Source organism: Acomys minous, assembly GCF_964271855.1.
Source record: "Acomys minous genome assembly, chromosome: 11".
In the NCBI taxonomy this organism is placed as follows: Eukaryota; Metazoa; Chordata; class Mammalia; order Rodentia; family Muridae; genus Acomys; species Acomys minous.
In genome coordinates this window covers 77,780,325-77,804,078 of record NC_140492.1, presented here as the reverse complement: position 1 = coordinate 77,804,078, position 23,754 = coordinate 77,780,325, and the positions used below count along the sequence as shown (strand labels likewise).

Genomic DNA, 23,754 nt, shown 5'->3' with positions numbered 1-23,754 from the left:
TGCTCTCCTTCCTCTGAGTGCTACCAGGTCTCCCCCTCCAGGGGACATGGTCAAATATGGGGCACCAGAGTAACTCTTAACTACAAAGTGAAACAGTACAACTTCTGAGGTTGGTTCTTACTCACAGCCATTGATGTGCTGGGCAGCAGTGTTCTGAGTCAAGCAACCCCTGAGAAATAACATTGTTATATTTTATGGGTTTTGATATCTAATGTATCACTTGGCATAGTGTAGCCATCTCAGTAAGTAATAGATTGGCAACTGGATTTGCTGTTCTGAACACAGACCCTCGGCTTCCGCAGGTGGAGAGGTGAGGGGGTTCTGTTCACCTCCCACCTCTTCTCTGCCTGTCCGCACTCTACCCATAGGCCACCCTCTACAATTCTCTTTTCTCATCTATAGTCAACAACACCCAAGAAACCCCAAACTCCTGAAGCACATTTGTCCTTTTTTACATTCTGTATATTTTTCCGTTGCCACCCAAATAATCACCATGTAAATCCAGATAGCCTGTAAGTTCTTGGGTACCAGAAGATTTTTAAGTTTAATATTTGCATATCCTTATTTCTGTTATTTCACCCATGGGGCTTTACATAGCAGACTCTCAACAAATGCAAAGTTAAGTTGTTTAAATTCCATTTTAAACTGTTTTGTTGAGAGCTGGAAAGATGGCTCAGTGGTTGAGAGTACCATCTGCCCTTCCAGAGGTCCTGAGTCCAATTCCCAGCAACCACAGGGTGCCATAATGGAATCTGATGCCCTCTTCTACAGATAAAGCACTTGTATACACTAAATGAAATAAATAAATTTCTTTTTTTGTATAAATCTTCAAAAATATTTTGTTGAAAAACATAAGACATTGCTTTCAGATTAAGAATTTTCCCCATTCTGGGTGTAACTGATGCACACCATCGACCAGTTTTTGCTAATGACAGTCAGTTTGTACACCAAAAATGTTTCGGTTTTATGTATGTATTCTTCACTGCTGCCTGTCTTTTGGAATACTGTCGGCATAGTAAGTAGAGCACTTCAAGAAAAAAATGTATGTTAATCCAAGACTATTGCTAATCTATTTTTGAGAAGTTGAGGTGATACCCTCTAAAACTGAGGGGACACGGGAGAACCATAATTCTGTATTCCGAGCTTTTTACAGCATGACATATCTTGCTGTAATCTTTTTTTTTTTTTTCCCGAGACAGGGTCTCTCTGTAGCCTTGGCTGTCCTGGACTCACTTTGTAGACCAGGCTGGCCTCGAACTCACAGTGATCCGCCCGCCTCTGCCTCCCGAGTGCTGGGATTAAAGGCGTGTGCCACCACGCCCGGCTTTGCTCTGTAATCTTGCTTCTGTCTCTTCAGCTGTCTAAAACCCAGCTCTCTAGAGTGTTGAGGAAAGACCGCAAAGGAAGATGCGATTGCACAGGCTTTTCCGTGGCTGGCACTAGCCAGCAGTAGCTGCACGCTGACGCGCTCGCTCTTTGATTGAGCGCTCAAAAGGATAGCTAAATTTCACTTCCAGCCCCAAATCAGGAAGTAAGTGCTGCCTAAGATGAGCCCAAAACAAAAGCAATCCAACCTCAGAAACAAATCCTATAGGCTCCAGAAAAGGATATGAGTTTAAAATCTGCGATTATCGGCTGGTTTGGAGCACAGCAGGCAGGCTCCTGCTTGTAAACCATTATTAACCTTCCAAAATTGCCTAAATAAATAAGCAAGTGACATAAAACACACACAAGTACAAAAGCACACAGAGACCAATTTGTTTTCAAGATCCTCTTATCTACAGTTCAGATTTAGCCTAGATTTGAGTTAGTTTAGGATAGCAGAAAAGGTGTCGAATTCTTTACATTCTTAGGGACCGGGTCTAGGCTACGCCCTAGTCCTGCTCTGCAGCTGCACAACCCCTAGATTGGTCTGGACAAGTCCACTCGGGAACTGCAACCTCCGGCTTCCTCCGTTTGTGCTCTGCAGAGAAGCCTGCAGTTCTGGGGCCCGCCTAGGGAGGGTCTCTGAGTACGAACCCAGAGCGGAGGGTGTTAAGTTGCAGCTCTGGGCCGCTGACAAGTTCGGCCCGCGGCCCCGGGTGGAGGGCAGGAAGGGGAGGGACCGGCGCGGCGAGGGGGAGCTGGGCGCGGGCTGGGTCGGAAAAGCTGCCTCATTGCGCAGCCCTGCCCCTGTGGTCCCGAGCTCTGGCCGGGGCCTCCGGCACGATCTCGCTGAGCCTTCCCGGGAGGCTGCGTCGGCAACGGCTTCGGCAAAAATGTCCCAGCCCGGCCCACAGCCTGCAGCTTCTCCCAGGCCCCGGCGTGGCGCCCGGGCTAGCCACACCCAGGAGGTGAGTAGCACTCCTGCCTGAGCCGCGGGGCAAGTGACAGAGGGACCTTGGTCCAGGAATGGCCCGCTGTAGTCTTGGGCGTTGCCCCACCCTGGCACCTTCCGGAGTACAGAAAAAGATAAGGGCTCAGTGCCTGCGGGTAAGCAGGTGGCCGGAGGCTCTCCGAATTGGGTAGCCGCAGGAGTTGGGTAGAGGGGCTTCTGGAGTAACGTGGGCTAGCCTAGGCGGAGTTGGTGCGCAGGGGCGTGGAGGCGGAATCAAGTTCACTTGGGACCTCTGAGTGAGTGAGCTCTTGTCACTGGACAGACGGGGGTCTGTCCTCCGTCTGAAGTTACCCCCCCCGCCCCTCCCCCCATGTAGGGAGTGGCAGCCTGAAGAAGTGACACACACCTCTTTCCTAACTATAGTCCGGCCGAATCAGACGGGGCGGGACCACGCTAGCGGTGGGCGGGCCCTACTGCTCCTCCCTCTCGTGCCCGCCCACCTGGCAGATGTGTGGTGCCCTACGAGGTGCCAGCCAGGTCCCAGCCAGGCTGAGAGTCAGTCTGGGACCACCAGCACCTCACTCTGCGTCCTTCACTGGTCTCCAACCGCGTCGCTCGGAGCAATTCCGTGGGTTGTCGCCATGGCATTCGCAAGCTGGTGGTACAAGACGGTAAATAGAAGGAACAGAGCCTGGGAAGGACTTGGAACGGAGTGTGCTTACTTCGCCCCTCTGGGTGGTAGAAGAAATACTGTCTAAAGTTTGAAGGGGCTGGGCTGGGGACAGTGTGATATCTCCTTGCAGACCTTCTGGCTAGGCTCGCATAGAAGCAGAAGGCTCTCCCTTCTGTGGTATGCGGATGTGCTCTGGGCGGTAGACTCTAGGCGGCGAGGTGCAGCCAACTCTGCTCTCATTCCCAAATTGAATGGACGGTAATCCTTAATTCCGCCCTTTGGAACGCATTTTTGGATACATAGACAAGAGCCACAAGATGCCAGGTTTAGTTTTTCAACTGATAAGTAAAGCTAAAAATTTACGAAGAAAAGTAGGCTGCTGCTGTTTGAAATTCGAAATAGGAAGGGGGGATGGAAATAAAGAAAGCATCAGGGAACAACTGTGATCAGTCAGTCTGGGTGGGGTGGGGAGAGAGGTGAGAGGATGGACTTGGGTGGGAGAGAGAGAATGAGTACATCTCACTACTTTACCTTACTTTGCAAGAGGACAAATGTGTTCCATTCGGTTAGTGCACTGAACATGTCTGTCCTACCAATTGGGCGTGATACCCGATCAAGCTGGCACTTGTAATGTTTTGAAACCAGGAAGCATGGTTTTAAAAAGCATTTTTTTAAAAAATGAAAGAGAGCAAAAGACTTCACAAACCCTCTGTTGACAGTCATAAGTTGGTTTGTGGCGAGAATTTAAAACTCTTAGGCTCACTTTCCTCTCAGCATGAGATATCAGAAAAGTAAAGGTAGTAACCAGATAAGCTTTGAGTCTAGAAACTTCGTGGTAGAATTAGAAAATGGTTACACGGGCAGTGAGAATGCTTTCATCATCCAGGTGTGTTAGCCTTCAAATGCAAGGTAGGGAGTTCTTAACTCAAGTGGCAATGCTTTGAATGAACCAGTCTTTGTAAATGCCTTTCCATAGCTGTAAAATAGAAAAGATGTAAATAAGGATGAGATACAGCAGTAGACATGCCACATATGTGTTTTCAGTCATGTTTCTTCATGAATGTTCTCCATTACACTTTTCTGTGCTATTTAAGTGTATTGTTTTATTGGTGTGCTAAGAGCAAAAGTTTGCTTTGAGTCATGATTGTTTCATGATTCTTATCAAAGTGCAACCATTAAATTATCTGTGAACATGAATGGCAGGTGTTCAACTAACATCAGACTTCTCTGTCCCACCTCAGCATTCTCTAAAGGATATTGTGCCAGGCCACTTAGATGAAGAGAGCTTAAACCTTTGCCTTTAATACCTACTGCACTCTGTTAAACACCTTGATGTTTCTGCTAAAATACTCATTAGAAGCCAGTTTGGGAACTATTGTTTAAAGACTTCTGCTTGGTGGTTACTTTCTAGAATCTTCCGCATGTCTGTGACCAAACTTTGACATTTCTCAGGAAAAAAATGTACTATGAGCCACACATGGGTTTAAAAAACTTTAGCAGCCACATTAGCAAAAATGTTTTAAGAAGTCAAATTAATGTTAATAACATTTTTGTTTACCCCCTCCATGCTAGGTAACATTTTAGCATGTAATAATACCCTATCAATTATGATTTAAAAAATCTGGCTGTGCTGCATATGTTACGCCAAGAGTACCTCCTAATTCACCCTTCCTGCATTTCAGGGCCTTCACTCACCACTGTGGCTACCGGAATAGCATCAGGCAGGAAAGTTTTAAGGGGCTTGCTCCTAAATTATATTTTAAGGCTATTTTATAAGTGATCACAGACCATTTTGAGAATGAAATGAAAATCATGTAGTACTTTCTCTCAACATTATACAGGTATAAAGTGTACTTTGGGGCATGCAAAATCTGTCCAAAAATAGCTCTTCAGTGGTTCACACAGAAAATTTTTTGAGTATATAAAATATATGTAATGCATATATGAATAGTTCTGTTTATTCGTTTATATGCCTATGAATAAAGATATGCAGTTGGACCATTTTATCCACATTCAGCCATCAATCAAAAATAATTTTTAAAAGTTGAATCTTTATTGAATTATTCCCCAAACAACATAAAAACAATATAGTATAAAGCTGTTGGCATGCCTTAATATTGTATAACATAAAGCACATATGGAAGGCCATGCATAGGTTAGATATAAACATGCCACTCTACACAAGCCATATGAGCATCTGCAGGGTTAGATTCCGAAAAGGTTCCTGAAATCAGTTTCCAAAAGATATCCTTGGATTTCTGCACACACACACGTTCATCTCGAATACTTGTAGTGAATCCAATAATTAGAATATCCGTAGTAGGATTCTTTAAATATTAAAAATAATGTGAATGATTCAACTTTAGGCAGAATAAAATTAGAGTAGTGTAAAGATATGTTCATGAGCATGCTATATGTAAAGCCAGCCAAGGAAACATAATATTGTATATTTTCACACTGGATATGATAAGCCTCTTTTAAAAAAATCTTTTTAAACTAAAAATGATTTTAGTTTTTAAAAAAACCTGCATAGGATGTTAAAAATTACATTTAAAGAATATCTGATGAACGTCATAATTATCAGAACTTAAGAGTAAATCAGTAATCAGATTCCTGAGTCATAAGTTGATTCTATTATCACACGATAATTAAAGGTGTTTCTTTGTTAATTAGATTCATAGCCCCACTAAGAGCATAATCCAGAAGCCGGGTCATTTAGAAGGCTCCAACATGGCACCCAGGCTGAGTAAAGTGTTGTAAACTTCCCATGGTAAAACAGACAATTTGGCTGCAACGTATTTCCAAAAAGAAGGTGAAATTATAAGGTCCACATAAAGGTATTTAAGATAGCAAGAAAGAAAAGGTCAAATGTCAGTATTTTTGGGCTGGCAGTCTCTGAATGGATCATTTTTCATTGCATAAAAGCCTTTTAAAATGAGTAACATATGATGATATTGTTCTTTCGTCAGTTTAAAAACTTTCCAGAAAGTTAATTATATTATACAAGTGGTTTGTAAAGAGTGATGTGGCTCTCGGGGGTGGAAACGGAGGATGGTCATTTGAGAGTCCGAGGTGGGCAAGCAGTAATTAGCGCTAACGCAGGCGGTGTCATTCAGTGCTTCATTTTCCTCACTTCGGAATATTTTTAAGATCTAAATCTTACTAACATGGCAGTAACGTTGTTTGACTTCCTTTTTTATGAAAACTTACTAAGACAGCCTTATGACTACCATAAATTGGGGAAAAGTCTATCAGGTTTTACACGTTAAGAAAAATTGCAAAAAAACCTGTTCCATCCAGTGAAGAATCTTGGTTGTATAACTTTATCACTTCAGATGGAGAGCTGATTAATTTGAGGACTGTGTGTGTGTGTGTGTGTGTGTGTGTGTGTGTGTGTGTGTGTGTGTGAGAAAGAGAGAGAGAGAGAGAGAGAGAGAGAGAGAGAGAGAGAGAGAGAGAGAGAGAGATTTTAAGTGGGGGAATGTGTGTGTGTGTGTGTGTGTGTGTGTGTGTGTGTGTGTTGGGGGAAGGGAGTCAGGATACTACATTGTGCATGTGGACGCCAGAGAGAAACTAGTGCACCTAGATCTCTCCTAGCTGCCATGTGGGTTTTGGGAATCAAACTCAACTGTGAGGCTTGGCAGCAAGTGCCTTTACCTACAGAGCCATTGCATTGGTCCACAGTCTCTTATATTTTTATTTTGTTCACACTGTACTTAGCTCATAGGTTGATTTTTCTTTTATGGTTAAGAAGCCTAACCCCCATCGTACCCTTTTCTGTGAGTTGTGACAATTTTAGTTTTAAAACTAGAACAGCTAGCATTTACTTGGTGGGTGACTATGGGAAAACGGTCTTGACATAAGAGTACCTAAAGTTTCAAAATTTATCATAGTAAAACTTTTACATATGAGCAGAAGAAAAGCGGTATAATGAACATCCAGAAATCAAATGCCATCATTAATGACCAGTATTGTGCAGTCTTATCTCCAGACCCCATCCCCACAAAAAGTATTCTAATCACGTGAATTGCCAGTTTGTTACACAGCCAAGTTGTAGGCTGATGAAAAGAATGGGTTTTCATTCTACATGCAGTTTTTTCCCCTCTGGCGCAGTGTGGTGTGAGACAGTCTAATGCACAGTGATGTGACAGAGCACTGAACAAATGGTTTCCAGGCAACTATGGTTGTCTCTTGACTTAGAGAATGAAACTTTCATATCAACACTTAGCTCAAATATTCGTTTCACACAATCAGACTGATGTCAAGGGAAACAGAGCTGTGGAATCACTCTGTATTCTTTAAAGCCAGCCTTGGCTTTGAGGCTTACCTCTGTTTCTTTGTTGTTGTTGGCTCCATTCTCTCTGCCAGTGCAGCAAGAAACATGGGCTTAGGCAATTCTAGGCTCTCATTCTTTGTTCAGCCGTGTCGTGTCTTTTTCAATAACTTATTAATACAACTTTCAGCCAGGAAAAAAAAAACAAACAAACAACCAGATACTGGAACATTTCACACTTTAACACTGAAAATATATTAACTATTGGGATACTTACTATTCTCTATTAAATGAGGAGAAATGGAAAGGTTGAATTATTTACCCAAGATCACATGGCCTCCAGGTTTCTTTTCTGTCCATTTGTTGCCCTCAGGTAAAAGACAGATGTGATTCTGAGCATTTACGTCTGGCGGAATGTAAGGCAGGAAGTAAGTTACAAGGCAACAGATAAGAATGGAAAACTAGCAGAGAGAGAAGGCTTAGGCATCCAGACCTTAGAAGTTTTGAGAGCTGCAATAGCTCCAGGCAAGAGGGACTGAAGGAGCTGCAAGGATGAACTTATAAAAGCCAAAGTGACAATTCTTTTGGCCTGCTATTCTGGAATGTTCCGGACATCAGAGAGAAACTTGTGTGTGTGTGTGTGTGTGTGTGTGTGTGTGTGTGTGTGTGTGTGTGTGTGAGCCCTACCCATTCATATCACTTTAGGTCAGTGGTTCTCAACCTTCCTAGTGCTGTGACCCTTTAATACAGTTCCTCATGATGTGGTGATCCCCAACCATAAAATTATTTTTATTGCTACTTCATAACTGTAACTTTGCTGCTGATAGGGATTTTAATGTAAATCTCCGTGTTTTCTGATGCTCTTAGGTGACCCCTTGAGAACTGTTACCGTAGGTTCTCACTCAGCTGCACTAGTTGCCTCTCACTAGTCTACTCCAGTTTGAGACTATCCATCCTGAGAAGCAGCCAGATGATACCAACAGAGGTGGTGGGGAAAGGAATCCAGCATCAGTTGCATAGCCCAGGACTAACCCCAGGAAGACTGTTTTGAAGCAAAGGCAGCATTACATTCTAGCCCTTCTGCTTGTTTGGTGAATAATCTCATTTTAAGAAGCAGAGTACATATAAGCACAGATCTCTAAGATTTTGTCATAATTTTTTTCCTTTTGGAAAATACCAATGTGTACCTGGCCCCATACTTTTTCAATCTGTTTTTTTCAGCATTCCTTCTTTATCTAGTTTAGTGATCTAAAAATAGCAAACATACTACCTGGGGCAATTTTTAGAGGTGTATGAAAATAAAAGCATTTAAATAAGCATTATTACTCAGTCTCACCCCAGGTCCAGAAAAGGAGAGAATATAATTTCCATCTGATTAGAAAGGCAATGTGTGCATTTAGGAAGTCATCAAAGAACAAGTGGCAAGCAAGTGACAGTTTGTTTGCTTTACTGAAGAGAGAGGCTGTACAGATAGGAAGATGCAGTCCTTCCCCACAAAGGCTTGGAATTGTACAGGAAATAGCAATGTGAAAATAGGGCACTGAGGCTGGCCATGGTGGTGTATGCCTTTAATCCCAGCACTCAGGGAGGCAGAGGCAGGTGCATCACTGTGTGTTTGAGGCCAGCCTGGTGTACAAAGCAAGTTCAGAGAAACCATGTCTCAGAAGAGAGTAAGAGAGAGGGAAGGAGAGAGGGAGGGAAGGAGGGGGGAGAAGAGGTGGGGGAAGAGAAAGAGAGGGAGAACTGGGCACTGGGCTTCATCTTTGAGCAATCAGTTTCCCCAGGAGATACCCAGTACTACACATCCTGCCTAACCCTGGAAAACTCCCTGTGGGTACCAGCTCAGTTGGTGTTTTGGGAAGCAGAGACTTCTGTTATGATGTCTAAAAAAATCTCCCTTCAAAGGCAATCCTGGATGCATAATAGAAACAGCAAAGGAATTTTAGAAAGATGTATCCACATCCTGACCTACACAGACACAATCTAATATCCTACTCTCTGGTACAAGTGTTTCCCAAAGCTCCTTGAGTGCTTCTAGCATGCTTGGCAGCCCTGGTAACCCAACTGGGTGGTTTCTTGTCCTCTGGAGGCCACCTTCCTTGAGCTTGTGACACTATTGACAGAGCTGAGTTGCATGTGCTGGGGTGTCAGGGCTTTGAAGATAGCCTTGTCCTTGCTTCAATTTTGCTCTCATGTCTTCTGACATGACTATGTGACCTATCTCCAAGCTGAAGGACAGCATTCAAGTAACATTTCCCACTTTTTCCAAGCAACTTTGTTTAGACATCATATTTATTAACCATGTAGTTTATTCATTAAATTATATGATCAGTATTTTATATAGATTGTTTCTGTTTCCTTCTAAAAGAAAGTTTATATATATATATATTTTTTTTTTTAATTTTTTTTTTTTTTAATCCTTAGTTTCAGAGGTACACTAGCCTTAGGAATTTATGCTATTGGAATTGCTGTTTTTCTGTCTTCCTTTGTAGGTAGATGTTTGTTTGTATCCTACTTTGTGTGGCATGTATCCTTGTGTGTAACTGTGTATGTCTAGGTAACAGTAAGGAAGGTCCCCAGATGCTGCAGCCCAGCAGCAGTCCAGCAAAAGTCCCTAGCTTAGTAAGAGTTCCTGCTGTAGTCCTTGTGACTTCTGACTCCTGATTTCCTCATAGGTTTATGGCTGTACGGTGGGAAACAATTTCAAGCATATAATGCTATGTCCTACAATGAGGACACAGGACAGTTGTCCTTTCCAAATATCTGCCACTGTCTGGGGTAGAAAGAATTTGGGCAATTATTCCTTCTTAATGTAAGACAGGAAAGATCTTCTGATATCACCCGCCTCACAACCTGCCACTAAACTCCTGTAGCATTGATAGCATTGGCCACCTCCTTCTCTTGTAACTCCCTGTGTGGTTTCTTACCTTCACTGTTTTAAGGCTGGCATTCTATCTTGCTCTTCTCTGGCTTCGACTTTTCCTCTACTAATTTTCAGTAGAATCCACCTGTGTTAAGTGTTGGTTAATTCTTTATAACAGGATGGTTTTAGAATAGGAAGATGTTTTGCTTTCATGTTGGAGCACTAGCTTACCCTAAAGGCTTGATACAAAATCCTAGCTAGGTTGTACCTGATTCTATGTGGCCCAATCTTTGACCAGAGAGTAAACATTCGTTGCCATGACAAAGCAGAGCATCAATTTTCTTTATCTGGAGATGAGGCAACAATGTGTGGTCCCTAGAGTCATTATGGAGAGAAAAAGGGAACACAAACAGAGTGCCTAGCAGTGGCACTAGTTCCTTTTCCTTCATCATACAGGATCCAATAGTAGCATAGTCATTCTCTTTTGGAATCTGTCACTCTTCCCTTCTCTCATGCTTCTCTTCCTCATGGCCACGATACCAATCACATGTGATAGTGATAAACTAAGTTTTCTTTCTTAACTTTTAGAAAGATTCACTGCAGGTTCCTGAACAGGATCAAATATTGATGTGTACCATTCACACTTCATTTTATTCACCAACCTTATTAAGTCAGTTTTGGTCAGTTATTCCCAATGTTGGGAACTTGAATTTCAGTGAAAACATTTAACTGGTTTGACTTTATTAATAGACTGCTGAATATAGAGTAAGCCCAAGAATCTATGAGGGAAATGATTAATCTATAAGGTTGTTGTTTATTAGAAATTGATACCAGTAGGAAGTTCTTGATAATGTTCTTAGCATAATAATGGCATTGGGTTTATACAGGGCACCCTACTAAATTTAAGGAAATGCTTAGTGTTTGAAATGTTTATTGTTGGGTTGGAGAGATGGTTCAGTGGTTAAGAATACTGTCTGCTCTTCCAGACGTCCTGAGTTCAATTCCCAACAACCACATAGTGGCTCACAACCATGTCTGCCCTCTAATGCCCTCTTCAGGTATTCAGATGTAATGCAGTTAGAACACTCATATACATAAAATAAGTAAATAAAAAAATCTTTTTTAAAAGAAAGGGAAAAAAAGAAATGTTTATTGTTAAATTTCAAGGTTTTTGCAGTTTACTTTCAAGTACAGGTATACATAATCCTGTGTCCATGTATGTGCAAACAGCAAATTACAGTGTGCTGGATGGTTTGTGTCAACTTGACACAAGGTATAGTTATTTAAGAGGAGGGACACTCAATTAAGGAAATACCTCCAATGGATCCAGCTGTAGGCAAACCTGTACGGCAGTTTCTTAATTGCAAGTGTAGCCATCCCTGGGCTGGTAGTTCTGGGTTATATAAGAAAGCTCAAACTAAGGCACCAGCCAAGGACAATACAGGCGGTAAACCTTAAACCCCTACCCAGATCTAGCCAATGGACAGAACACTCTCCACAGTAGAGTGGAGAGTGGGATATTACTTTCTCACGTACTCTGGTGCCTCACCTTTGACCATGTCCCCTGGAGGGGGAGACCTGGTGGCACTCAGAGGAAGGACAGCAGGTTACCAAGAAGAGACCTGATACCCTATGAACATATACAGGGGGAGGTAATCCCCCTCAGGAACAGTCATAGGGGAGGGGAATAAGGGGGAAATGGGAGGGAGGGAAGAATGGGAGGATACAAGGGATGGGATAACCTTTGAGATGTAACAAGAATAAATTAATAAAGGAGAAAAAAATAAATTAAAAAAAAAAAAAAAAGAAAGCAGACTGAGCAAGCCATGAAGAACAAGCCAGTAAGTAGCACCACTCCATAACCTCTGCATCAGCTCCTGACTGCAGGTTCCTGGCCTGATCAGCCAACAGCCAAGGACACCCTGGTGATTGTGTGCTGTCCTGCTTCTGGGGTTACTGAAGCTGAAAGGAGACAGATTTCGTGAATCTGCATTTTTTGTTTTGACCTTATCAAATACTATCTTTTATACTATTCAAACTGATGGCTCTTTTAGAGATGGGAAAAGACAGCGTTTAGACAAAATAAATTTAAGTGAGCAATGATATGTCCAAGAACAAGGCAGCAGTAAAACCTGGAAAAAGTTGTTTGGATGAAGTTCTGCCAGGGGCCTCTAGTTTTGTAGCAATCCTCTACCTGACTGTTTGTAATCATCTGAGATACTGCCTTTTGTTTTTTTAATTAAATAAAGTCAATTACAAATAAAATATCCAGCTTTTGTTTCAGTACCTTATGCAACAATGTCCTAAGGAGCTAATATCAAACTAAGGGCTTCATGATTTGAGAAATGTATTCTATAGCCCTTAGTCTTGTCTTTTCATTCACCAGTGTGTATGTGGACCCTGTGGACTTGCTTGTTTATTTAATTGTATATTTGTTTGTTTATTGAGGCCCAGTCTCAGCATGTTGCCCAGGCTGGTTTCAAGTCCCCAGGATCAAGTGATGCCCTCACCGCCAACTCCCCAGTAAGCCCACATCATCACCCTTGGGTTAGACATAGGCTTTTATATGGGGGTTGTTTGTTTTGGTTTGGTTTGGTTTTGATTTTTTCAAGATTCATCAATTACTCAGTGCTGATTGCTCTCACTTTTAGATAAACAGACCCTTGACCTGAATACAGAGCAATAAGAAGCCCAGCAGGGAATTTTTTTTAATCAAACTGTTTCAATATGGCTCATTTCAGTAGATTCAATTCACTTAGCCTTGCCAGTGCTTGTGTAGGGGAAGAAGTCTGCATTGGTGAAAGCAGTTCACTCCAAGTTGTTTATACAAAATAGTTAAGGAGCCGACACGGTGGTGCACGCCTGTAATCCCAGCACTCAGAGGGATGCAGAGGCAGGCGGACCTTTGTGAAGTTGAGACCAGCTTTGTATACAAAGGGAGTCCAGGATAGCCAAGGCTACACAGAGAAACCCTGTCTTGAAAAACAAAACAAAAGCAAGCAAACAAACCCAAACAACAAACAAACAAACAACTGCAAAATACAGTTAAGGGAATATTCCTGCCATGAGTATCTTGGCTGTTTCCTTTCTTCTAATATAGCTGTAGTGTTACCTAATGTCATCTAGCACGGTAGAGTGGGAAACAACAAATTTGAAGTTAAAAAAAAACCCAAAAAACAACAAACTCTCTTTGTGACTGTTTCACATTTGCTAGCAAGTATGTGCCCTAAAAACACCAGCTTGCTAGTATGCTTAATTTCCTCGTTCATAAAATTCATAAAATTGTATAGCTTATTTTTTTAGTATCAAATAAAAAGGCATAAAGTACCTTGTGGATAATACAAAATTGTGACTATTATCACTGTTCTTCTGCCTACAAATCCATGTTATGATTCTGCCCTAGAAAATACAGTATTACTTTCAAATGTACTTCTTTTTTTATGATCTTATATGTGTAAGTGTTTTGTCTGCCTATGCACTATGTGCAAGCCTGGTGCCCACAGAGGACAAAAGAGGGATATCCTCTGGAAATGGAGTTACAGTTGGTTGTGAGCTACTGGTAACCAAACCAAGATCCTCTGGAAGAGCAGCCAGTGCTCTTAACCATGGAGCCATCTCTAGGCCCTATAATTTGGTTTCAAAAAGAACGATCATGATTGAAAGCAACAGAGAACTATCATTTTTTATTTTTACATGTCTTATTTTTCCCAATGTCTGCTTTTCACAGTATGCAATAACTTAGATAATCACTTGTTTCTTCTTCCAAAGATCATACAAATATTTTTTTCTCAAGAAGATGATCAATAGAGGAAACTTAATAGACTTATTTTACCTTATTGTCAAAGCTAATGGCTGCATGAACTTATTGAAGATCCGTGTCTGGAAAAACGAGGATTCTATTCATGGACATATTTACAATTTAAAAACATAAATAGGAGCAATTTTATGCACGGTCTTTCCTTCATATTTTTATCATTTGTGTTGGAAAATATACAATGGAAGAACTCTAAGAGAATTTAGAGTTGTTGGAACTGATGGGTGACCTAGAATGTTGTTGTAGCTGTTTGTCCTTATCACATACTATCTGCTTGTGCCCATGCTGAGATGCTTAAGCATGGCTTCAGATGGTGGCTGGAGAGGTGGCTCAGTTGTTAAGAGCACTGTCTGCTCTCCCAAAGGACCCAGGTTCAATTCCCAGCACACACATGCCAGCTCACAATTGACTGTAACTCCAATTCAGAGATTCTGACACCTTCATACCCAAGTGCATAGAATAAGATTAATAAAATAAAGAAAAAAAAAGAGAACAGCTTCAGATACAACACAATCCTTAAAGGATCTCATCTCAGTGATGAGCTAGATGTCTCCCGTACTAGCAAGTGTGGGCTTCAGAAATCCATGAGCTATTTTATAGGTGGTGAGATGCCAAGGTGTAATTAACATCAATTTTGCATCTGAGTTCCAGCTCCAAAATGAATATTCGTATGATCCTTTGATTTTGAGAGCCTCTGACTAATGGAGAATTCCCAATATGAAAAGGGCGCTTTGTTTGTTTGTTTGTTGTCTTATGTCACGTTCCTCTATTGAACATCTTTTTTTTCTTTTATATTTTTTAGCATGTTAATGAAAAGAATACTGGATCATCTTCCAGACCAGAAGAAAAGAAGGGATCTGATGAGGTACTTTCTGCAATTATTATTATTATTATTATTATTATTATTATTATTATTATTATTATTATTTTGGTTTTGCTTTAAAATGATGAATTCTGTTTTTCAATATTAAATAATAATGTAAAGCATACTTCCTGGAAAGTTGGCAAATTTAGGGAATATTTTGTCTTTGTATTATGCTGCATATGTGTGTGTGTGTGTGTGTGTGTGTTCAGGGATGTTTGTAAATGTGGGTACTGTGGGTGCACATGTATCCATGCACGTGGGTATGGAGGACAGAGGACAGTTGCCTTCAACTTTGATTCCGGGTTTCTGTTATTTCTGTTATGTAAACAAAGTCAGTTGACCCAGGACTTTCTAGGGATTCTCCTGGCTCTACCTCTCATGTCCTCGCAAACACTCACACTGTGGGTCTACCTTTTCATGAGTTCCGGGGATTTGAACTCAAGTCTTCATGCCTGCACAGCAAGTAGTTTTACCCACTGAGCTATATTCCCAGTCTTAAAAAATTTAGCTTTAACTAAGATTTGACTCAAGAATGTTAGTGGGAAATCATGAAAATAAAATCTCCATAATGACCCTTTTTAGCCAGTTTCAGTTAGAAGCAGCGCAAATGGCTTTCTATTAGAATTGGGAACTTTTGTTTTGTTGGTGAACATGACATGTATATAAGGAAGCCAAATGCAGTGGCAGGAGGGGGACATATGTTTTCAGGAGAATGTACCATGAAAGGAGTACAGTGAACAGGTCCTTCAGGCTTGGAGACAAAAGTAATTTTTATCTGCGTCAGTTCGGTGGAGACATTGGAAGAACAAGCCTCCTTGCTTTCACGTGTGTTTTCTTGCTCTTGTGAATTTCTGCTTTGACTGATGACCACTGTGGGCTTGTAGTGCTGAGTGACTACACCATGGAAGTATCCTGTAGCAGCTGTCTTCTCCAAAGGGCACTGAGCTTGCATCTCTGTCTTGTTACTGGTTTCCTGAGGGCTGCATCTACTAACCCATGATAGTGATTCTTTTGTAGAAGAATTTTACAGACGTGAAAGCGATGTACTGCAGTTGTTCACACAATGAACAGTTAGGGAGGAATTGTACCCTGTCTTCTGTCTCGGTGGATGTTCTCGGGGGTTCTCATCACTTTTACTAAGAAGAAATCATCTCACTTCCCATTGTTAGTGGCTATCTGGCCTGAAAGACTGGATATGTAGAAAATGTAAAGTGGCTGTCTTATTTTTTCTTTTCATTATCAATATTGAGCAGATGTTTTTGTAATTTGAGACTTTCTTCCTGCTCATTTTCTGAAATTCAGTATGTGAGTATAGTGTGTAATGTTTTCTTGTCAACATTCTACCAATATCCATAGAAATGTGCTTCAGAATATTTTGTTTTATTTCATTTTACCCAGTGTGTGTGTGTGTGTGTGTGTGTGTGTGTGTGTGTGTGTGTGTGCACGCGCGTGTGCACGCGTTTAGGTCAGAGATGTGCCAGTGTGTGTACGGGGGTCAGAGGACAATTCCTTCAAGAGTTAATTACAACCCATTGGTCCCACAGGTCAAGCTAAGGTCACCATGCGTTAAAGCAAGAACTTTAACCCAGTGAACCACCTTACTGACCCTAATTTTCAATGTTTCTTACCATAGAAATTTATTTTAAAGTTTTTTGTTTCTATAGAATACATTTTTTAAAAATAAAAGTAAGATTCCATCTTATTTCCTTTAAAAAATCATTAAAAATAAAATTTCATATAAACATGTTTTCATTTCTGATATCACTTAGTCATTTTATCAACACTGTCCTTTAAATAAATTATAAGATTAATTATCTATCAAATTAGTTTTACTTAGGCAAATAGCAAGAACTTTCTGTTTGAAATCATAGTGCCCTTTACTTTTTCAAAGAAGAATATAAGTCCTTGGATATTATTCTGAATTGATATTGAGATTCAACTATATGCACAAGAAAAGAAATCTTATCTGGTACAGCAAAGTGGATAATAAAGGAGTTTCCAGACAGTCTTTCTGGCCGATTCCATTATAATTTGGACGTTTTTAAATCGTATCTTAAGTGGACAGACATTGTTGGTTCAGGCATAATTGCTACCACAGTCATTGTGATATATGGATCATTAAGTCTATCTTACTTGTCAAAGGCTTGGGCCGGACTACTCAGAGGCCGTGTGAGGGTGCTGTTAGGAAAGAATGTAAGGTTTGACTCTGCCAACGCATGATTCATTTTGGATTTGAAACTGTAATGTTATTGTATAAATCAAAAGGGGGAGTAAAACGGTGCTGTCTGCTAGCAGATGAAATAGCTGTGACATTGTTCTGTGTCATTGCTGGGAAGTTCACATGCACAACTCCTGCCCCGGTGCTGGAGGCTGGTTTGCTCTGTCCCAGCTGGATGACAAAGCTGGAATAGAGTCTTTCCCGTCTCCTAAAGCTTAAACGACTGCTTTTGCTTTAGACAAAGCATTCAGTAGAATTTAAGCATGAAAAGAATAATCCATGAGTCAGGCAATACCTTCATACAGGAAGAGTTCCATGAGCTCTGGCCTCATAGCAAATCTAACTACTTCTTTTTTTGTCGTGGGAAGCACCATTTATTATGTTGAATTTCAAGTACAAAGCTTGAAGATGGAGCTGGGTAAGAACCTGTGGGAACTTGCATACCTCTTTTGTTAAGAATTCATCAAGTTTCCCTCAAATGTAGGAGCATTCTAAGACCAAGAGTTGCATGGGTTGAGAAGGTTAAAATAGAATGAGAGTCCAGGAAAAATAAAAATAAAAACATTTAATACCAGTGTTTTAAATACAGCAGAACAAAGAAGTCTCCCAGAACTTGCAATCAAATCTATTTAAAGTATTTGACTGACAGATCTGGCCACACTGGGGAAATAGGAGCTTTTTGGAAACTTACTTTAGTGATGTCCTGGGAAACAAAAACAAAAACCTGAAAGGACATGATCTTTCAGAGACAAATTTAAAATCTTCCATTTTAGTGATAGGTGTTTTCTTTTTTGTAACTAAATAAAGAGCTGTATAAGTAGCGTTGAGTGGAAAAGGTAGTTTATATATTTATCTTGCCTGAATAGGCTGGCGAGGCTTGTCTTCCTCATTAGTTACTTCTTCTAATGCATTTAAATAAATTATTGACTCATTCGAGCTTCTGATACTTTTCCTTTAATGAAGTCAATCTTTTTTAAAATAGAAGAATTAAAATATACTTAGAAAAATATCACCCACAGTCTCAACACTGATAACCTCGGCTACAAAATTTTCTGAATATTTTTAAATTAATGTGATGTCATATATTCATACTCGTTAAATACATTGATTTTTTAGGAACTCTTTCAAAGTCATGCATCTACAGTATAACCATTCGAAAAACCAACTTGAAGGAAGCAATACCATCTCTAGAATCTAAAACCAGAGAGATGGCCACCTTTTACATCTTGGTGTGTTTACCTGTGGCTTTCTGTAATACCGCCATTTGTCTCTTCTCATGGATGACTGATTTCAAGGCCAACTGTGGCTATCAAACTCCATGAATACTCACATCCTTACATAAGGTGACACAGGATGTCCATTTAATCTAAGTCCTTTCATGAGCTATGTCACCTCTAGAATACTAAGAATGCCCAGTACAAAATGAATGTCATTGGAATAGTTGTGGTACTATATTATTTATGGAAAAGTAACAAAGGAAAATCATACCTGTGTTCTATACATCTGAAGTTTTCCCAAAATATCCTTGATCTGTGGTTGGTTGAATCCATAGATATGGAAGACTGTGTATTTAATGAAATAGCAATTTCTAAGCACAGACAAGAAAAGACCATCATTAATAAGACATGGACTGGAAATAAGTGATAATTTACATTGAGGCAGAGAAATCTTTTTTTTAATAAAACCAAAAAGGAGCCATCAGCTGGATGTGGTAGCACTGTCCTGTAGGTGTAGCACTGGGGAGGTAGGGGGACTAGGGCTGATTTATAGGGCAAGGTTCCTGGCCGGCCAATCAGGGCTACATGAGAAGAGCTTGTCCCAAATAGTTTTGGACAGTGTTCCTCATGTAACTGATTTAGCCATCATTATTATCACATCCTAGAGTGGACTCTCAAACATTGGTTTACGGTTATAAGCCATTATATGAGTCTATGCTGACTGTGGAACATTCATGCAAGTTCATGTTCCATTGAATATATGTATATATATAATATATATATAATGTATATATATATAATGTATATATATACACACACACACACATATATATTCATGTACATATAAACATATATACATGTACATATATATACATGAGGTGGGAGACATAAGAGGAAAGGCAAAGGGGGAGTTATTTAATACAGTACTCATGTATGAAATTCTCAAAATTTTTTTTAAATTAAAAAAAAATTCTACCTCCAAATATAGAGACTGAATAGACTTTCATATTACAGTTGTCACCGTTTTGTAATTTGTTTCTGTACCACCTTCTTATTTTTCTTCCTTGCACTTTGCCATTCAAAGTAGTATCGCATCATTTGGACCTCTATGGTGCAGACAGAACCCTTTTTCCTTGAAGATGAGGAGTGAGGGAGGGAAACTGAGTCAGAGTACAAGGATAGCCAGGAGAGGATAGCATTCTCCAGACTCCTCAGCAGATCAGCACCAGAAGATGAGATTGGACCACCTTGCAGGTTTTCACCTGGAGATCATAAACAGGAACTAGGAAAATAAAACACAGAAACACTGCCGGAAGATGGTTGCCAGAATGTGTGCTGTTAGGCCGTGAAACGGGGCACATTTTGTTCATTTTAAAATTCTGCATAGTGTTAAGAGTTACTCCTTAGATTTGTTCTGTACAATGTTTATCAGAATTTTCCCCAACCAGAGTATCCCATGTGTTGCACTGCATTTGTGATAGTATTTGTTTATATCTTTATAATAAAAGCATCATTGTGGAGCACTTAAGTTATGCTGTACAAGAACATCTGTAAAGAATAATCAAAGCACTATAATTGATGATGCTGAGGAACCTGCCTGCCCTTTGAAAAGACATCTTCCTGGAAGATGTTTTCAAATAATATGTTTTCATGTGGTAATACAATATTTCTTCTTTAATGTAGTTACTATTAGTGCGGAACTGCTTTAACAAACACATCAAAGCCTACATATTTTATCAAGAGGTTACAAGTCATGGTCCACCAAGTTTAATATGCTGTTACTTAAAATACATGAGGTAAAAGCAAATAAGAAAGTAAGATCTACACTGTTTCATATTTATTTTAAGGTTTAGAGTAATGCTTAGAGTTGTGAAACAAGAAATGGATGACTTTAGAACAATAAAATTCAACAATAATCTAAGATATTTTCCATTTTTGGCAAAATTTGAAAGCCATTTCCCATAGCCTTCATACCACAAAATATTTTTGTCTCCTCCTTGAATTATTTTCACTAAAATTAATATTATCTGCTCTTGTGTTTACACAGATATGAATTTTTGTTTGATTTACCTTTAAGAATATTCAGATAGTGTTTACAGTTTCTTAATAAAGTTCAGCAAACGGATCCAAAACGATCTGGAGCAGTTATTTGAGCATGCTATTTTCCAAGCCTCTGAAAGTTTCAACAGTCATTCAAATGCAAAAGTTTACGTACCTAAGCTATCACATATAACATCAGATCAGTCACTTGTAGATCATTGGAAGCTAGAGTCAGCACCCTCCCGACATGTGCACTCTGGAACTGTTTTCTATGGCTTAAGTGGAAAGGTGGACCAGTGTCCTCACATGATCATAGTCACTCTATGTGGAGATGGAAAAGAGAATTTTTTGTTTGGAGGAAGCTGCGATCTTACCAATCTTCCTTGCATGAGGCAGATGGCATCATCACTGGGCATCTGGGAAATATAAACATAAAATCCTGCTTGTTTCCTTATTTTATACTCTTAATGGATTTACTGCAATAGTGATACACTCCAAGTAACCAATAATAGAAAATTATGTCATTAAGAAAGAAATAAAAGAACTTCTTCTTGGAGTCATTTAATCAAAAGTGGTCCAGATTTGAATTTTCTTCTCCGCGATTCCTCTGACTTCTCTCTTCTCTCTATGGTTTGAGTCTGAATCTGTTGTCTGCTTAAAGGTTGTCCTGTGAATCTGTTTCTGTGTGTTCTTTCTGTGTGTGTCTGTCCCTAACAAAGGGAGTTGCTCTGTCTTTATTGACTAGCACAGAAAGTCTCCCATGGGAGGGAAATGTGTGGTGGAATACTGGACAGAAATCTTCAACAGTTTCACGAGGGACTGAGTCACCGGCTCTAGATGATCCCAACTGAGCCAGACTAAAAACAGTACTATAAACAATCATTGTTCATCAGCCAATATCCACAGATGTTGCTTTCATCCATTATGGTGCACTTTTACCTCTGTATTTGCTGCTTTCAGCAGTGGACATACATACATTACTCTGGGCCGGGGGCATGGAAGAGTACATAATGGAAGATTACAGCTATGCCTTAGCTTATGTTATAAAAGCTGATTACCTGGAAATCCAAGGCAAGTAAGGTTGGTTCTTACCTTGTCCTCTTAAAGGCAGAGTAGGACAGTGCTCTTTAGTCTTAAGTGACCTCAAGGTGACCACTGGTTGTGATGTCCAGCAGACTTTTCAGTCTCTTAGAATGTCAGAGATATTTTCATAATACTTTATTGTCTCAATATTTAACCCTTCCTTGGGATTTATTAACATTCTTGGGTTGTTAGCTATAGTTTTCATGAAATTTGAAAATATTTTGGCCATATTTTCTTTAAATACTTTGATTCTACATCTCTCACTTTTCCTTGGAAGTTGGCAGTTTCCTGTGAAGGAGCAGATTGACCTGCTCCCACTAATGCCTGTGGATGCTCCTTGTACTTTTCTCTGTCCCTTTTGCTCTGTGGGGTCTTTTGGCATATTTTCTGTTGCCATGTCCCTAAGTCTTTTCTCCTGCAGTGTCTAACAGTTTTTAATTCTACTTGCTTTAGTTTTTATTACAGGCCTGTGCTTTTTGCTGGTAGATATTCAGCTCATATCTTTAGTATACTTTCCATAACAGGTCTAGATAATTATAGATTCACAGGAATTTGTAGATATGGCATAGAGTGGTTCCTTGCATACTGTAGCATAGATATTGATTACTCTTATATATCCATAGCACAATTTCAAAACGAGGGAATTGATATTTATACATCATGTATACATCGTTCTGGCCATATTTTATATGTGTAGATCTGTGTAGCCAGCACTGCAATCCAAATACTAGTGTAGGGCACAAGACACATACTCTTGAAACACTGTATGGAAAATAAAGCTGAATTTTTCTTTGTCTCTACATGTCTTGTCTTAGCTTTTTATTACAATCCAGATACGTATGAATAGTGTTCCATTCATCTATCTTTTTTCCTACCATATTTCTCTCAGAGTTTGCCTCCCTTTGTTGATTGCAGTGAGTGTGTGTGTGTGTTTGGAGGAGATTATATATTCATCCTGCAAGTAACTCCAGGGGCCTGGAACTCTTTCCCATTCCTTCATGCTTCCTTGATGACATTTTCTAAGGATGAGTCCACCATAGTTATCTTCCTGAAGGACTCTGAGAGTGGTCAGCTAGTGTACACCTAGACGTTATCTATCCTAAGACAAAAACTGTGCATTTTAATTTTCCTATCACAGATATAATAGTCTTATAAGAAATAGAAAAAGTCAAAGAAATATTCCTTTCAAATCTTTGTTTTTTGTTTGTTTGTTTGGTTTTGTTTGTTTGTTTTTGAGACAGGGTTTCTCTGTGTATCCTGGGCTGTCCTGGATTCACTTTGTGGACCAGGCTGGTCTCGAACTCACAGAGATATGCCTGCCTCTGCCTTCTGGATGACAGGAGCGCCCCACCACACCCGGCTTCTTTTTAAATCTTTTCACCTGAGAGTATAGCCCTATTGATAGAGCACTGGTCTAGCCTGCGCAAAGCTGTAGGTGAGGGCCTTGGAAAATATCCCCATATAAAGGTCAGCAAGTATGAATGCGTTTATAGATGCTGTTTTATAATCTTACTTTTCTCTGTGTGAAATACAAACAATGTGTTTTCATTTAATGTTCTTTTGTGACATAATTTTAATAACATGTTACTTTATTCTGTAATATTTCATAATATAACTGTATTATATTCATAAAGGAGGTAGAATCTAAGGTTGACATCCTTACTTACTAGCTATAATGATAGATAATTATTTATTCGGTTTGTACCTCAGCCTCTTCAGCTTTAAAATGGAGATAGGTGTGGTAACAGATTTGTTGGCTGATGTGCAGATTTAAAGTTAAGGCATGTGGCCCTTAAAACATGTCACACATTCAGAATACTGTTTTCATAGGTTTTATTATTAGAAGATTATAATGTTCTTTTCTTCTTGTAGAACAGTTGCCTGGCACATCATAAGTTCTGCTTATACTGTTTTCAATTTTTTGATGTTATAGTAGTTCACTTTTGAATAGAAAGATTCTTGCTTTTACTTCTCCAGTACGACATTTTCTCAGTATAATTATGTCTTTGAGATCTATTGCTAAGCTGTCCTCCAGGGAGCTGCTGCATAGGGTATGACATTTTGAGAAGGGCTTCATGGTTCAAAATGATGATTGCTCACATGAGGGCTTTTGTGGAACTTGCTTTTCACTATTTATATACTACTCTTCAGGCAACAATATGAAATTTTCAAATGTTTGTTTCCTTTGTGTATGTATGTTTAGTGTATTATCCCAGCTGCTGTTTGATAAAGTGTTAGTAGGAGTATGATAATTTTCACACTGTTTTGGTATTGTTTCCCACTGAAATTAATATTTTCTGTTTCCAAGAAAAAAGCAGCACATGTGGGACGCAGCCAGCCTTCGAGAGCCCATGCTGGTGGAGCAGCCACAGCTACCAAGGTCAGTCACCT

The 23,754-nt window shown here is 39.8% G+C and overlaps 1 protein-coding gene across 13 annotated transcripts in view; it reads left to right on the top strand.

The window, feature by feature from the left end:
- Window positions 1-2,081: 2,081 nt before the first annotated feature.
- Window positions 2,082-23,754, top strand: part of CAST (calpastatin) — a 100,226-nt gene continuing 78,553 nt past the window's right edge. For 2 of the 13 annotated variants that reach the window (XM_084801145.1, XM_084801142.1), the window contains exons 1-3: window positions 2,818-2,988; window positions 14,743-14,805; window positions 23,672-23,743. In XM_084801145.1, coding sequence (XP_084657271.1) covers window positions 2,959-2,988; window positions 14,743-14,805; window positions 23,672-23,743 — 165 coding nt within the window. In that variant the 5' untranslated portion in view covers window positions 2,818-2,958. Of the gene's footprint in view, window positions 2,334-2,816; window positions 2,989-12,574; window positions 12,650-14,742; window positions 14,806-23,671; window positions 23,744-23,754 lie in introns of those variants that run through there. The other 11 variants (XM_084801133.1, XM_084801131.1, XM_084801136.1 and 8 more) reach the window with 10 other exon arrangements.